This window comes from Ixodes scapularis, unplaced genomic scaffold, assembly GCF_016920785.2.
Source record: "Ixodes scapularis isolate PalLabHiFi unplaced genomic scaffold, ASM1692078v2 ptg000324l_1___fragment_1__unscaffolded, whole genome shotgun sequence".
Lineage (NCBI taxonomy): Eukaryota > Metazoa > Arthropoda > Arachnida > Ixodida > Ixodidae > Ixodes > Ixodes scapularis.
This window is the reverse complement of record NW_024609966.1, coordinates 950,461-967,828: the sequence shown is the minus strand read 5'-3', so window position 1 is coordinate 967,828 and position 17,368 is coordinate 950,461. Positions and strand designations below refer to the sequence as shown.

General features: G+C 43.7%; 1 protein-coding gene across 1 annotated transcript in view; it reads left to right on the top strand.

Annotated features, from left to right (window-relative positions):
- The window catches only part of LOC120843002 (indolethylamine N-methyltransferase-like), a 75,490-nt gene extending 58,769 nt beyond the window's left edge, over positions 1-16,721 (top strand). Inside the window, exons 2-4 of the mRNA XM_040214221.2 lie at positions 3,697-3,857; positions 11,454-11,661; positions 16,182-16,721. Of these exons, the coding sequence (XP_040070155.1) occupies positions 3,697-3,857; positions 11,454-11,661; positions 16,182-16,620 (808 nt within the window). The 3' untranslated portion in view covers positions 16,621-16,721. The remainder of the gene's footprint in view (positions 1-3,696; positions 3,858-11,453; positions 11,662-16,181) is intronic.
- Positions 16,722-17,368: the final 647 nt, after the last annotated feature.

The following is a 17,368-nucleotide window of genomic DNA, read 5'->3' as shown; positions in this document are numbered from 1 at the left end:
TTTGGCAGTCTAATAGTACTTTACCCACCGTTATTGTCATAAGTAAGTGACTCTAATTTATTCCGCGTGACACGGAAACACTTGAAGTGACATGCGACGAGCTGAAGTGCACTTGGCTGAAGTGCACTAATTTAGCCCGTCTGACAGGGGTATTAGACACTACCGCTTCCACCATAAGGTGAAGGAATTCGGGGGTGTACGCAACCCCTAGTGTTAGTCTAAACAAGATTGTTTCCTGCTGCTTTGGTACAGAAAGTGGCTCAAGCGGATAGAAAAATATTTAAAAAAAAGTATTCTAAAAGGCCGTCAGTAGGCGTGTTTCTCTCGGCTAGGGGGCGCAAGCGCGTTCCATGTAATGCTTGCATCGAACACGATTATGCACGCGCCAGGGCCGTTTAAAATCGTGTCAATATCTATATATCTAACAAAGTGTAAAAAAAAAAGTAAATTGCAGTTTGCGGGTTTAGTGTTCCATCAAAAGGATAATAATTCTTTCCTCGTAGCTTCTTTTTTTTTTTCCAAAATATATATTTACCAATGCAATTTTACCAACTTAGCATCCGCGAGCAACGTGAAAAAGGGTAATGACGCGCAACCGAAACGGCGACCGAAAAATATTTGGCTTTGCTCATCAGGAGCGCTGCCCAAACTTGAGAGCTACAAACCTATCGGCGAAACGCGCTAAGGCTTCCTGCGGACTCCTTGTCAAAATTAATGTAATATGTGTTTCACCAAACACCAGCCACATATTTGCAAAAAATTGGAACATTGGCTTATTTATTTGTTAAAAAAAAGTGAAAGCCGTTTACAACTCCCTGTAACGCCGAATTAGAGCAGGGCTCTTGAGGAGGAAGAGGGAAGGTTAGTGAGGGGGGTCACGTGGCTTCGGGGAGTCACGTGACCTCCGGAGGGTCACGTGACCGCGGGGAGGAGTGTGATGTGACCCCCCCCCCCCCCTCCCCGTGGTCACCGACCTCCCAAGGTCCTCGGGGGGGGGGGGGGGGGGGGGGGGGGGTCGGGTCGCGGTTACGCCGACGCCGCTCAAGCCGGAGACGGGCGCCTAAGAGCTGCGCTCTAACAAAAAGAACAGTGGTTTTCGGCTTCTGCAAATAAACGACGCATCGCAGAAGGCTCAAACTTTGTGGGGATCTGACGCCAGCGGTCGGGATGAAACGCCAACATTCTTTGAGTCGATGTCCACCTGAACCCATTATCGTCAAAAGAAGGAAGGGTATTGTGGGCGCCTGCAAGAACTATTTTAGTGAGAAAAACAAAAACAAAAAAATTGTCAGCAAGAAAGAAGACAATAACCTTTTTCTAGCTGATACGTGTTTTTCACTCATAAATACTACAAGCGTCCAGTATGTCAATTCTTATTTTGACGATATTAGGCTTAAGCGTAGGCTCATCGAAAAACTTATTTTTTTATGTTTGTTTTTTTATTATTATTATCTTTTGATCCAGGCAATGTCATGTTCTCAAACTTTAGCGTCCTATATCACAACCACTAGTGTCACAATATCACGGAGTTTGGGTTTTTTACGATATATAGTACATTTACCTGAGCCAAAAAAAAAAAAAAAAAGATTTTCTTTTCTCGGGAACTCCCTAAAAACGCTGAAACGCAGAAAAGAAGGTCTTAGTGTTGCATTTGTTTGCGTCACTTGTCGGATGCTATAAGCGGGGTAGATTGGGCACGAATGCTGAATGAGCGTTCAGCAGCGGGGATCGTGTTTCGTCGGTGAAGAACATACATCCCAGCTGAGCGCTGATGCAGTATTCCTCTCAAATAGGTAGGTGCCCTTCATTATCCTTCAATCTAAGCCAATCAGAGCTCGGCGTCTTTGTGACGTCACAGCAACTTCTGCGGAAGCAGACGACTCGCTCTCCGCATAGCAGCGTCTTTGTACCACCACCGAAAAGCGTGATTTTCTTAGCCGCGTCCACGAAGAGGACGAGCGCCCTGACCATGCACTTTTGGCGCAGCTTGATTGAATCCGTTGTCGCGTAGCGTGGGCATGCAGCGGTCCGACTTAGCGCGATGCTGAACCGAAATTCTGATTTCAGAAAACAATGCAGATCCGCTAGTCGGGAAACTACAAACCGGAAAGCATCACTCATAAATCGATATTTCCAACGGATGGTCGTATTTTTGTGAAAGAAGAGCGCGCCTGAACCCGGCCGAAAAAGCCCGTGACGTCGCAATTCTTGTTTCCTCCTCTTTTCGCTTTGACTCCGCGAGGACGCGAAGAGGGAAGTAAGCGAGGCCGTTCCTCTCCTCCTCAACAATTCTGCCGGAAACGCGACACCGTGATTCTCACTCATTCGCACCCTTATTTTACGAAAATACGGCCATCCGTTTGAGATATCGCTTTATGAGGGGTGTTTTCGGGTTTGTGGCGCCCCATTAAACACTCCTGCTACCTTATTTTGTGAAATCCAAATTTCGGTTCAGCATCCTTTTAAAGAGCCCCTAAAAAGAAAAAAAAATGTTTTTTTTAAGTCTCGTTGGGACGCGCGTGTCAAAAAATTCTTTTACGCGAAAAAAATAAATTAAATATTGACGGCGCGAGATTTATTTCAAATTCTGCGCGCAGAGTTCATGACGTCACGGAATGGTCATACACTGGCTCCACCTCAACATGATGGACAAGCCAATCCACCTCTGCTCCACGCGTCCGAAAGGCCGAGAGAGGATACAAGTGGAAAGGGAGGTGACCACCGACTAAATCGCGTCTCGCGCCGTCAGTATTGCTCTAAACATTTTTTTTTGCTTAAAATTAATTTTTCGACACGCGTGTCCCAACCAAACTGTTAAAAAAAAACTTTCTTTTTTTTCATTAATAATTTGGGAGTTGGTGTCTCGACATTTCTAAAGTAAAAAACAAAAAAAAAACGCTTTTGTCTGCATGTCCTAGTTTTTATTTTAAAAATTGACATACATTGAGGTGTTTGGCACCTCTCAACTCCTTCACCATCTTCCGAGTCACGTGCGCTGTGACGTCAATGGGGGTTGCGCGGGGTTCTGGTGAGTCTCTCTCTCTAGAGCCATCAGTGAAAAGCGAGAACTCATCCCCGCGTGACCACGTGCTGACGCAGCATGAACAGTATGGTGAAAGGAGGAAAGTCTCATCCGGGTCCGGCCATACTCGTCCTGTTTGCCTCTCCGTCTTCGTATTCGTCTTTATTGTGCGCTGTCACTATTTTCGACATGCATAACCAACTCGCCTGCATCGCCGCATTAGTTCAGATAGAGCTGACCGTTTTGTGTACCTAGGATAGATGGCGCCACTAAAACTCCGTAAAATAAACGTTTCGTCGATGATACCGGGTTTTTTACGCATTTATATCTATGTTGGAACGACAAGATTTATAGAAAAGTTACCTTTTGTCGAGGAGGTATTCGCACAACTTGCTATCTTTGTACAAGTCCCCCCCTTGACGTCATGCTGCGTGGTTCTCATGGCCGCCGCTCGCGGCTGCAGGTCGGGGAATATTCTCATTTTTGCCTCGTGATTACGCGGTGGAATCGCAACATTTCGAAGGAAGATTTGTTTTCTGTCTTTTGTGACAAGATGAACAATCTAAAAAGTAGAAGGTATCGATTCTTTTAACGTTAAAATCGCTGCACAGCTCATTTAAAGCGAAACGAAGTAACGAAGACTATGCGTTTACGTCGGAAACATTTACTTCCAGGAGTCGCCCTGCGGAGATGTTGGGAAGCGTGAAATCCCAAAGAGCAAGGATTGGTTTCAAAAATACATTTGATGCTCGAGCTTATGTGGACGAAGTGAACCAGAGGTACAAGCCGGTTACTGTTTTCCAACAAGCAGGACTTCACGGCATCTTTCAATCAGGTAAATGGTGGCCAATGTCCCAAATAAGAAAACAAAAAATAGTGTGAAAGTGGGGGGGGGGGGGGGGCGTCATAGCGCCCAATCTCTCATTAGAAGGAATAGAGTGAGTATCAGTGTTGCGGTTGGGCGGTTGGGGACAGCAGCTAAAACACAGGTCAAAAGGAGCCGTTTAATTTGTCTTGGCGCCAAAAATTTCGCCACCGTTTTTTCTAAAAGAGAATCGTCACATGTAGTAATAACATTAGACTATGTACAGCCTTAATCAATGTGAATAAATGCTCCCATCTAGAGTAATCCAGGGTAAGTTGTTTTTAAGAAGCTCGATGGGCACCTCAAATGTGGAGGTCGTTTTCTCTTGCAGCCGCAGGCCGAACTTTAGTCTTTGAATCGCCACAAGGACGTCCAGCTCCATCTTGTTTCTTAATTCAGTTGTTATTAGTGAAACTTGAAAAAACACGCGCTCAGAATCCGCGTTTGATTCTAGAAGCGACAGGAGTCTCAGCGCACTTCTGCGAGATGTGGAAAAGAGCGCACTCTAGAAAGGCTCCTGCAAGCGGCCTCTTCCTGGCAGAAGTTGAGGCAGGTTGCGCGGTCCAGTGTACTAGAAACTGACCGCAGGTGTCGAATTTCCGATTCTAGCTCAAGAGAAGAACAGCCAAAAAAGTAAAGTGGAAAGCTCAGTATGTCTGCTCGGCTCTTATCACCGTCTATGGTCTCTGGGTTTATGGTATTGAGCCTTCGAAATGCGGATGAAGAATTAGGAAACCGTAGTGGCATCTGGACTGCCATTTGCTTTAAAAAATTAAAGCAGCGTTCGCGAACATTTTTTTCAATCTTCAGTTGGAAGTTTCGATAGCTTCTCGCTGAAGACGTCTCCCAGGTCTGTTGTTTTTCGACTGAGGAAGATATACCTCATGTTTACCAGGTCTAAGGATGGCAAGCTTGTCGATGTGTTGTGTCGCAACACTGACGGGATCAGAATTCTCTTCAAGGTATCTAGGTACAAGTTTTCAAGCTCCTGAAAGAGTGCCAGCGGGTCAGCGACATTGCTTTGAAACATGATGTTGACACACTTTACGCGGTGGAGGACAGACGCAAGAAAAACTACGTATGCGTAATTCTTTGGACCTTGATACATCTCTCGCGAAACGCAGATATTGTAGTTGCGGTCTTCTGCTTTAGCAAAACCTGCCAGGGAGTCAAATTGTGCAAAAATGCTTTCAATGCAGTCTGCGATTTCAAGCCTCTTTGTTTGTGAAAATGCTAAAATTTTGGGCAGGTCGTTTTCTTCACAGTTGGTTGTCGTACTGCCATGCAGCTTTTTATAGGCCTCTTGTCTGCGACGGCTGTGCGCGAACTAGTTGTGGGTTTCTCGAACTATGTGCTCGACGGCAGAGGACAATTGCCTTGGATGCCACAAGGTCAAGGCTGTGATACGAGCATTTTATCAAAATTAGGTTTTGACTGTCTTGACGAAGGCGGCCGAAAAGGAATCGCGTTGGCCACGCATGGCATTTGCACCATTAGGGCAGAGCCCGATTCAATTCTTGATCGAAAGATTATGCTTATCTAGAGTCTTTAGTACGCTGTCACGAAGCGTTTCGGTTCTTCTTTCCCGCTGTTCTTCCAGGTCTAGAAAAGTTGTGATTTTGTTTGCTCCAGAATTCAAGAAGCTCTCATCGATACACACTTGCTTTCTCGTAATTTTTTTAGTTCTTCATCTAGGCACTCGGTGAAATACGGGAAGAGAACGTTGCTGATGATGGTTGTGCATTTCGTTCTGTGCAGCTGGAAGTATTTTAGTTCTGAATGCAGAATTTTACCGAGCTCATCTACGGCATTTATAGATGTGTGCACAGCAGCATATAAGGCAATTCGGACCTCAAGGCGAGCCTTGTCATAGTTTGGTTTGCTGCTAGGTGCTAAGAGCTGATGTAGTTCCTTTTGTGAAGAACAAATAATAGCCATGTCGCGGTGTTTTTTTTTTTTTTTTTCTGAATGCTTGAGTAGGTCCCCATAGTGCGGACAAATCTTGGAATTGCAGAATCTACACTTGACGGCCGTTTCGTTGTCAGCAGATTTCCCGCAGCCTGCAAGAAGTACTGATGAAGAAAATACGGGTGAATAACAGCGCGGTCAGCGCAGCTTAGACGCAGAATTAATATTTTTATGTACAGCATACCAAACAGAAAATTTGTAACGAAGCTTACCATTAATCTTGCTGTCGTTTCGCCACTCGTCGCAAAAGCTTCTTTCTGCGCTGGCGTGCTTTCCCATGCGGACTGCCGGAAACAACTTGGCGGGAAATTTCCCGCCACTTTTAGCGGGAAAAGTTCACCCTCGTGACGTCACACGTGACCCTCCCCCTTCCTCCTAAAGAGCTGCGCTCTAATTCGGCATTACAGAGAATTGTAAACTTCTTTCATTTTTTTCTTGGTATGTTGGAATAGGTAGAAACTCAAGTAGCATGCGAATGCAAAGGCATCAGGACTGAATATGTGGGACACGTTACCCATGGCCAACGTGACTATAAATAGATCAACTTGGTACTGAAACACCCGCGGTGGTGTGTACCCCCCTCTCCCCCCTAAGTCTGCCACCCGTCATTTGAAGTGCCCTATTTGTTTTTTGCTCAATTCATGATAATGAGTTTGTAAAATACACGCACAAATACTTGTACGACAATAAGTATTCTAGTGGTTGTGAAAGTAATGAGTACTGGGTTAGAGTTTTAGTGGAGGATTTAGTTACGGCCATTGGTTTGCATTTACGGGTGTTAATGTTCATCTGCCATAGGAAACACCATGATGATATCGTATCTAAATGCCTTGGACAATATTGTGATCATTATAGGTGTATTAATTTTCCTGTAAATAACTCTAGCATCAGCGAAAAGTCTAATGTCGATTTAATTGATGATGGTAGGCCATTGATTTATATTAGAAACAATAACGGCCCGAGTACACTGCCCTTAGGGACACCTGATGCAACAGTATGGGACCCGAATTGCCAGACAAGTATTAAAGTACCAACATTCTAAAATTCGGATGTGCTCATCTCTTGGGTTCTGAGATATCATAGTTTGAAAAAATGTATTGCACATATTTTGACAAACGTTTCTTAGACCTGTGATAAATTTGTGTAGGTTCAGCAACTCAATGCACTCTGCCTGTTCAAACATAGTACTTGTTTTGCAGGAACCTATCTGATTGCTATATTAAAAAAAGAACACATGTGACCTGTTTCTTGGCAATGTCATAACGTAAAAATTTTATCTTTGCAACAAAAATGCTGTAATACCTGAGCGTCCCCATGCGCTGATGTAGTCTGCGAAACGACACAGGTATGTTAGGGCGGCTAGAAACAAGTTCTGTACACAAAGAGAAGTGTGCATGGGAGAATCATATTCAAACTTGCTTGCATTTACAATACAGAAGAGAGTCGTGAATAAGAAATTGGTCACCTTTGAACACTGCGAAACGAGCCTCCTGGAATCCATACGTTCTGCAAATATCCGTCATTAAAAAAATTTATACACGTGCATCTTAGATACTGTAGATTTTGTGACACCGAGACACACAATATCTGTGCAGCATGTCGGCATTTACGCTGTAGCACCACAATGACACCCAAGAGACTGCTACGAAGACACTGACTATCTGCACACACACACACACACACACACAAACACACACAGACATACCGACTTCATAGAGCAGTTGTCTTTGCATAAGGACGAAGCTCAAGCACCTTGCTGGCCGGACAGGAACTAATTTATTTAGGCTTGATCCCTTTGCTGCTTCTTTTTAGATGTGCACTGGCACCTAGAAAATTGTTGTCATCTTGCAACAAAGGGTACAACAAACGAGAGCCATAAAACTTTCCTGGAAATGCTGACGTTTTCTGGAACAGATAAGGGCATTGACACGATTTCTTTGACTTGGATATTGCAATTTGAATTCTTTATTATCTGGAAAATGGCAACACTGTGCCAATAAAACATATTTCTCTTTGATGGCGGAAAGGACGTCAGCAGCTACCCATGGCTGATCCTTCCTTCGTTTTTTCTTATATTAATGGCTTTTGTGCTCATGGTCCTAAAGTTTGAAAGAATATCGACCAGCTTTAAGTAGTCATCCTGATAGTTGCAATTTTCAAGGAGCATATCCCAGTTATAGGCAGAAATTAGTCTATCCAAGTGACGTGAATCAATTACTATTACTTGTGATTGTTCTACTGGTTCATAAATGACATCAAAGTTGAGACGACAGGCGACAAAATATTGATCTGCCAACTTTTGTGTAATAACGGTGGATCTATTCTGAACACCTAAGTTTCTAATATTGATATGATCTATACAGGATATAACTAAATTATCAGACAAATACTCCTCCCTTGTAGCTGCCTGAATTGTACATTCAATACCATAGTTTGGAAGGATATTTAAATAATCACAAACACTAGATTTCGAAGGTTTAAGAAGGTCGATGTTGATGTCACCTACCATACAGAGTTTATCAGTAGGCACTACATTTTTTTAAGTTTCTGTCAAACTCATCTAAAAAATTACGTACGCTTTCTGTGGGCGGTCCATAAAGTGCTAAAAGAAATACTGCAAAGCTGTTTTTACAGAGTTTTAACGAGAGACACTCTGCATACCCTAGTAAAAAAAATCATTTGTATGAGAAATTTCTTGTGTCCAATAAACACATATGAATCATACAAGATATATAAGAACATATAAGAACATATAAGAACCATATAAGAAATATATGAGAACCACATAAGAATTATATAAGATATATAAGAACCATATAAGAAACTTATAAGAAACTTCCCACTAGTTTCTTATATGGTGCTTCTATGTTCTCATATATCTTATATAGTTCTTATATAGCTCTTATATGGTTCTTATACGGTTCTTATATGTTCTTATACATCTTGTATGATTCATATGTGTTTATTGGACACAGAAATTTCTCATACAAATGAGAATTTTCAATAGGGTAGTTGAATGGGCTTTGTAATGTGGGGCTGTTGACCATGTATTTTTAACATAATAATAATATTCTTTATTCAGACAAATGTCTAGGAGGATGGGGCAAAAAACGATTTAAATCGCCTGACAAGGCTCCATCCCCCTTTACAGTCAGCAGCAGAACGTAAAGAAACACAGCGAAAAAAAAAACAACAATGAAATACTCATAGTGGCATTACACTGAGGTACAGAGATATAACAAAAGATATGCGGCCGGAAACTTTAATAAGTCATGTTATACGTGAAAGGTACGTTTTCAGTGTTCGTTTAAATGTGTATATTGTGTTGGAATTATTGATCAAGGACAGTATTTCAGGGCGGTTGTTTACTAGCTGTGCGATCTGATTAAGTGTCTTTTGTTTACCGTAGTTTGTGCGTACTCTCGAGTGAGTGTAGCGGGTATGGCGAAATGAGTATATTGATGCATTGTTGATGTAAAGTTTATGTACAAACTGAGGGTGTGCTTCTATTTTGTAGAACATGTATATTGCCAGTTTTTGAATGAGTGATTATCTCAGGACATGGTCTTGATTTTTAATGTTGTTTATGTTCAATGTTTATGTATTTTCTTTATTGACAGCCCAGGTTGTATATTCAAGTGTTGTTTTTATTTTATTGAGCGTATTAATTCATGGGCTGTACCTGCTATAATGCCGAAGATTTTCCGGCGCTGCAGGTTTTTTTTTCTGTAAATAAAAAAAAAAACCGTCGAATTTGTGCGGTTTTTCAGAAACGGTAAAATGCTTCGCGTGCTTTCTATCGTTCTGCAATTTGTTGATTTAGTGTTTTTCGATGATGCTGAGCAATTTTCTAATTGGTACCGTGCCCTTAAACACAATATTAAAAAAATTAATTACGCAAAAATAATTAAAAGACCTGTGCAACAGTTTCAGTGCTTTGCTTAAATAATTTGGGAGTTGGTGTCTCGACCTTTCTGAAGTAAAGAACAAAAACCGCTTTTGTCTCCATGTCCTAGTTTTTATTTTAAAAAATGGACAAAGATTGAGGTTTACGGCACATCTCAACAACTTCACCATCTTCCGGGTCACGTGCTTTGTGACGTCAATGGGGGTTGCGCGGGGTTCCAGTGAAGCTCTCTGTCTAAAGCCATCAGTGACCAGCGTGAACTCATCCGCTCGCGACCGCGTGACCACGTGCTGGCTGGCGCAGCGCGAACAAGATGGTGAAGCGAGGAAAGCCTCATCCGGGTCCCGCCGTACCCGTCCGGCTCTGTCCCCCTCCCCCTCCGGCTTCTAGCGGCTGTTCGCGGTAGCAGATAGAGCTGACGGTTTTGTGGACCTAGGATCGATGGCGCCACTAAAACTCCGTATAGACCCTTTCGAGCAACATTTCATGGGTGCCGCCATCTTGACGTCACGTGACCCTGCCGCCATGGCCGACCTTCAGCTTCTCGCCGTTGCTCCGCGTTCTGTGCTGCGCAGGCTACCACCGGATGCTTTGTTTTCGTGTTCTTTTGCATTCAGCGTTGAAATCTTGAGTTTTCTTTCAGTCGTTTTGTTATTTCGGGCTTTCATTTAATCATTTGATATCTATATTTCAACATAGCTCTTGTATTTTCTTGTTTATGGAATGGAATCGGACTGCGAATAGATTGACGATACAAGATTATGGCCTAAGCTTCAGAGACCATGTAAGTTCATCACATTCATTCCTTTTTGTCGCTAATAAAGTGCAGTCAACACCATTGCGACATATGGAAATTTCAACTGACGCAGCTATGTTGAAATATAGATATCAAATGATTAAATCAAAGCCCGAAATATCAAAACGACCTAAAGAAAACACAAGATTTCAACGCGGAACGTAAAAGAACACAAAAACAAAGCTCCGGTGGTGGCCGACGCAGCACACAAGGCAGAGCAGAGCCGTGTCTGAGGCAGAGCAACGGCGAGAAACTGAAGGTCGGCTATGGCGGCCCGGAAAGCGCGCGGAGGGCGCGCCGACTGGTGGTGGCAGCTGGAATAACTGACTCCCTGAAAGCGTCTATAATAACAGTTTTGTCGATGATGCCAGGTTTTTGACGAATTTATATTTATGTTGGAACGACAAGATTTATGGAAAAGTTACCTTTTATCGAGCAGATATTCGCACAACTTGCTATCTTTCTACAAGACCCCATTGACGTCATGCCGCGTGTTTCCCATGGCCGCCGCTCGCGGCTGCAGGTCGGGGAATATTCTAATTTTTGCCTCGCGATTACACGGCGGAATCGCAACATTTTGAAGAAATGAGGTGTGTTTTCTGTCCTTTGTGACACGATGAACAATGTCAGAAGTAGAGCATGCCAATTCTTTCAACGTAAAAATCGTTGCACAATTATCCCGGACTTTAATAATTGTCCTAAAAAGGCCCCGGGCCCAGAACCAAAACGACACGAGCCTTTTTTTGTTGCGACGCGTAGTTTTCGCAATATCGAATTTGTCCACCTTTCGTGAAACACCCTGTATATATATTTTAACGAGACCAGAGCGGTATGAAATCGGTGCTCGTTCGCAATGAAGCCGGACCAAACTGAAACTCCAGCGTGCTTTCCACAGATCTGGTTCAGGGCAAGACCCTTTTGGAAGTGGGCTGCGGTCCGACGCTCTGGCCTTCGTTCCTTTCTTCGAGGCGATTCAGCGACATCGTGCTGAGTGACCTCATGGAAGGCAACAGGCTGGAACTCGAGAAGTGGCTCGAGAAGAGTAAAGATGCCATCGACTGGACCTCACGTGCCGAGGAAGTCGCTGCTTTGGAGGGCTACAGGTAAACGCAGCGTATTTTGAATGTTTGAATTGTATTTCAGTCGACTCCTGCGGACAATATTAGCCAAAAACACCTGATCTGGCCATTTTATGTCGATGTTCCCCAGAAGTTCTATCACCTCTCCATTTGTCTAATTTCAACGTATGGGATCCCAAATTCATTTACCGTTACTTGCTCGAATCACAGCTCTCTCGAAATTTGGCAGGTACGTCAAAAGAAAGCGTGAAGGAATGTTTCATCTCGTATAGTCAGCTATAGTACAGCGAAGGCCCATTGGATTGAACCCACACTTCAACGAAATTTGAAATATATCCGTCGTGTTCAAAAATAGGTTGAATATGATCCACAATATCCGTAAATGACAATCGCACGTTCGTGCTTTGAGCCTGTTGGCTATATTTTTTTTTTTGTTATAAACTCTTGCAAGCGCTCGGATAAGGCCCAGCTTAGAGCACGTGACATCCGACGGAATCGTGACGTAGGTCGTCTCGGGACGAGCAAAACTACGGCGAGGTTGACGTCGAGGGGAGGGCCAAGTCGTTCTAGCCACCGAAGCGGCTGCTTTTCTACGAATTTCGAGTGACGGGTTAATCTTTTATAATCTTGTAGAGGGACAATATCTATTTCTGGAAAACACAAAAGGGATATTTGGGAAGACGGGAGTTCTTCCTTCCCCTCTTCTCTCGTCGTGGCCGGAGGCGAGACACTCACCGTCACTAGCTGTCAAGGTTCCTAGACGGGCATTACAAACGAGGCATTAGCGACATCCACCCGGTGCTCTTTGCTAATCGTTGAATTCGTTCTAAAATTCTTTTTCGTGACTTTTTTAACAAGATATTGGTGTGTTCGATGTGATACTGCTTCTTTGAACACATATAGACCAAAAATTGAACGCCGAAATTTCGTTGTAGTATCTTTTTAAAGGAATATCAAAAATCATTTTCGTTTGTTCCGGCATTTTAACTTAGCATGAAGGGGGAACTGTGCGCTGCGCCTTGCAAAGCTGATTTTTTATAGCTGGTGAACCTGCAAGTTGAAAACCTAAGAAGAATTTACTCATAAAAATAATTGCATTTCCCAAATCAGTTTCGCTTGCTCCGGCATTGTAACTTTTTAGCACAAATGTGGAACTGTGCGGTGCGCTTTGCGAATCTGATTGCTGATCGTTCGGTAAACCTGCTTTCAAAGTGACGGCGGCAATAAAAAAATTGCGGTTGTACTTACGTTACGGAAGACAAAATTGTCATACCTAGAATCTACTTGTGTGTTGTTAAATATTAATGCAATCGTTTACAAACATATTTCTATTAATATTTCTACAAAACCTAGAGATTTCTACAAACCTGATTGCTTTGTTAGTCGGGCAAGGTCACTCACCAACCTTTGTTGCTGTATGTTCACGCTGTCTGTTGTCCAGTTTATGTTCGCCCTAACCGCCTTAACCCCAGACTGGACCACAGTCCAGTCTGGAGTTTTTCGGGAAAGGATTGCCCACTAGCATCGAATCTCTTTTGCGTGTGTGTTTTTGTTTTCGAGACTATCGAGTGAAAATATAAGTCTGCTTGAAGACCACCTTACTTATGCATTTGTGGAAAAAGTTTTCCTTCTCTTTTTGTTTGGTTTGTTTCTGCACCTGAACCCTATATAAACCTCAACTTTCTATTTGGTTTATGCACTCGATTTGTGCACTTTAGGTTGGCGTACTTGAACCATATGAGCCACAATTTCCTCTAAAATAAGTTTAGCTGAGTTTGAGACGTTGTGTTGTATTTACCTTTGTATTTCCCGTCTAGGAGTTTTGTCTCATGGTGCACTTTCCTTGTTGATACTATCAAAGAGCAAACGTGCCTCAATCAAAAGATGCAAGTTGAACCGTGCAGCTAGAAGCTAACAATTGTTTGTGGCTCAGTGTGCAATGCATATTTTTTATGGAAATGAGGAAAAAATCTTACTATGGATATTTGTGACGTTTTAATTACCGAAAACATCAAAAATGGCAAATTAAGTATTTCTGACTTAGTTTTCGTTCCTTGTTTTGCCCAACAAAGCGATTCGGTGGCTTACCGAAACGGGTTTGACTTTTAGTAAAACAAATGCTCAGCTGCATACTGAGCCACGGACACATTTTGCTCCCGAGTTGTAATTTTCGCGTAATGCAAATTTGGTGTTTCATAAGAAAAAAAAAAAAGAAAAAGGAAAACGTACAGCTTAATCTAACCTTTCTAACGTGCTAAATTAATGTGTCGGAGCATGCAAAATTGATTTCTGAAATATACTTAAAGCATGTCCGTTTGGCCCACGCTGTACACTGTGCCCTTTGGCATTTGGAGACACCCTAAGAGATTTGTTTCCGGGAATTTTCTGATTTGACAGAATATCGCAAAAATAATTGGTTTGGCAAATATATCTCCCCCATGATAAAAAACAAAACACAAATCGCAACATTTACGATTTTTTCTTTTTTGCCTCCGAAACATTTTTGGTTTTTACTACTTTCCGAAATTCCTGAGATACTGAGCCGGCGAAAATAATGTCGTTTACAGTAGCAGGTTGCGGGGATGTCTGGCGCAGTGCTAGTCATTTCTCGGGCGCTTATTCTGGAGCGGAGGAACCAAGTTTAGTACACGCAACTGCAGAGCCGCCTCTCAAAAGTGGCAGCTAGCCTACGGGGTCCCCTCTTCTCCTTTCAGGGGCTGGTTCGAAGCCCAACCCAAGCCTTTATTGCGTAAAACGTGACTCTGTTTCTGCGCATGCGTATCGCTTCGACGGACGTGTACCATGAAACACCATATATAGTACAACAGACCACTTTCAAACGCCCGCGCCATCTAGCGAATGCTGCGCCAATTATTCGAGTCCCTGATTGTTCGGAAGCGTACTCCAAACCTGTAAGTGGCACGAGGGCTACGTCAACGTTCGACGTGAACTCGGCTCAGCACGTACCGAAAAACGAGTGCTGACGTCAGCGTTCGGCATGGACTCGGATTCAATTACACGCTTTGTGGCCCGAGAAATTGAGACTGCCAATGTTGCTTGATTGGGTTTCGAAAAAGAGTACTAGCTCGCAGCAAGTAAACTGAATGGGCAGCCGTGGGAATGTTTAGCCGACTTTGGTACAGCGCGAATCCCGTATGCTATAAAAATGTAGAGTAGGGTCTAATTCCCGATTATTTCTCCGTAATACGAACTTGGGGCTGCGTATAAACATCGATGTTGCTTCATTTTTTATCTTCCATATGAAATATAGCAAGGGGTTTTAACCGGTTCTATGATTTGGTCACCGACGGATTTTGTCGGTGTTTTTCGGGTTCAACCAATTTTGTTCTGTTGGTGACAACAAAACAAAATAGGTTGAAACGATTATCGTTTTTCTTTTTTGGGGGGTTTTAGCCTATCTTGTATTTTCGTCACCGACGGAACTTTATCATAATAGACTAAAACTCCCAAGACGAGGGAGAGGGAGCACGAGGGACAACACAGCACAGAAGTCCTTTTTTCTCTCTACTCTCGGTGTCGTAGTCGATTGTGCTCAAGCATCACGAGCTTTCTTTGTTCCCTAACTTTTTGAAATGTATCAAATTTTTAGGTTAAAACCGTTAAAGGGGTAGGGAAACGAAATTTCAGCGCTCATTTTTTAGCTTTAATGTGTTGCATGTTGCACCCTCACCTCAAAAACACCAGTCTTCCGTTGAAAAGCACAAGAAAACTAATTTTAAAGCTAAATAAACGATCTTTCAATGTGCACCTGGTGGATGCATGCGGAGCCTATTTGGGAGGTAGTCTAGCAACGTTGTGGAATCTGCTACGTAGTCGTGACGTAGCAGATTCCTTCGGAACAGCGCCGCCTTTTGGAATTTCAACGTTTTCCTTTTTAGCTTTCCTCCTAGCTCAACTCACATATCGCGCATTGTACCAAACTCTCAAAGAAGACGGAAAGGAAGGACTCCCCTCTTTCTCGGACCCTCGTTCGTGCAACCGGAAACAACCATTCTCCCCCTAGAAGATTAGCCCGTCGCTCAAAACTCGAACAAAAGTTGCTTTCCCCATTCCGTTCAGCCCTAAGCTGACAGTGTTGTGGAAGCTACGTGCTCCTTGGGCCAGTCACACGCTCGTCACCCCACGGGTACTTCGAGCGGCTCGGTTGTAACGCGCTGACGCTGTTGACACCACCACAACGCTGACAACGCCACCAAGGGCAAAGCTCATAACCACGCTTGCCTTGCTACTCCACGAACCCGGGAAATCTTTTCTTTCTGCTTTTGTTGGCGCCGGACATCCCATGACGCATCGCGCTCTCAGCTCGCTTCTCTTCGAGCGCTTGTCCGAGTGCACCGTTTGGAACGAAAAATATAGCCAATCGTTCAAAATACAAACGTGCGATTATGATTTACGGTTAATATCCGTCATGCTTGACTCATTTCCGAACGAAATTTGAATATTTCAATTTATGTTTCCGTACCCCTTTAAGGGGTCCATGGCCCACATGTAACTTACGCAGCGCATCTTTTTGCGATTTACAGCGACACCAAGAAGGGGGCGCTGGAAATACTGGAGCGCACACGATCCTCGATCCGCAAGGTGGTTCACGGCGATGTCCTGAAACCCGGAGTGCTCCCACAGGAACACGAGGAAGCCTTCGACGTCGTACTTTCCTGCAACTGCATCGAGAGTGCCATAGCAGACCACGAATCTTTCCGGTGCGCGATCAGCAACGTAGGGTCCCTCGTCAAACCTGGCGGTCTACTCGTTCTTACTGGTATGGGTGGCGTAGAAAAATTCACCCTAGGAGACGCTGAATTCACCGTGCCGAAACTCACCGACGACGTGGTCAAAGGAGCGGTGGCAGATGCTGGCTTTAAAGTGAATGTATACCGCACGGAAAACATGGGCGCCATGGGACAACCTGAGCTATTTGCGTTTGTCCTGGCGGCCCGCAAAGATTTTAAAGGGGATCTCTAACGATACTTGAGCGTCTGCACTCTTTGTTATTACCTCAGTAGTAGGTCGGGCTACCCAGGGAACAAGGAGTAGCCACAAACTATTGGCACGTCATATTTTAATTGGATCAGGCAAAAACATGCAACGTCTGGTGGCGCCCCAGTGTGTTGAAGACGCGCAGTGGGTGACGTTTTGGGAAGAGCCGTCAGAATATATTTTATGCAGACGAAATGAAGTGCATCACTCAATAAAATATTGTCACGGGTGGTGAGTCGTGACTAATAAACAAGAAATAAACAGAAATAAATAAACGTTTAATGTGGCGAACTTGTGCCAAAAATAAAGAAGGAAACAGAAGAAAGCAGAGCGTCGCGGGCGTCGAAGTCGGCGTGTCAGCAGAATCGAGCGCTGGGGCGAGACTGACTCGACAAGGTAGCGGGCGGCCTCTTATCTAGAGTGTGTCACTATCTCGAAGATTCGGCGAAAGCGGCTCGAGCGTCGCGTGATCGGGGCGAGAATGAACACGCACTTTCTAGAAAACAAAAGCAGGAATAAATGATAGAAGTTACGTGCGGTACATGAATAGACGAGAACTTTCTGGGGGTCCGTGACCGAGCGCTGCTTTCTCAGCCTTGCGCGCGGCATTATCCCCCCCTTTAAAAATGCATCGTCCCGATGCAGCACAAAAACGGAAAACAAAAAAAAACAAAAAAAAAAAAAACAAAAGGACAGCAGAATTGCTAGCCGGAGTTCACAGTCCACAGTTCAC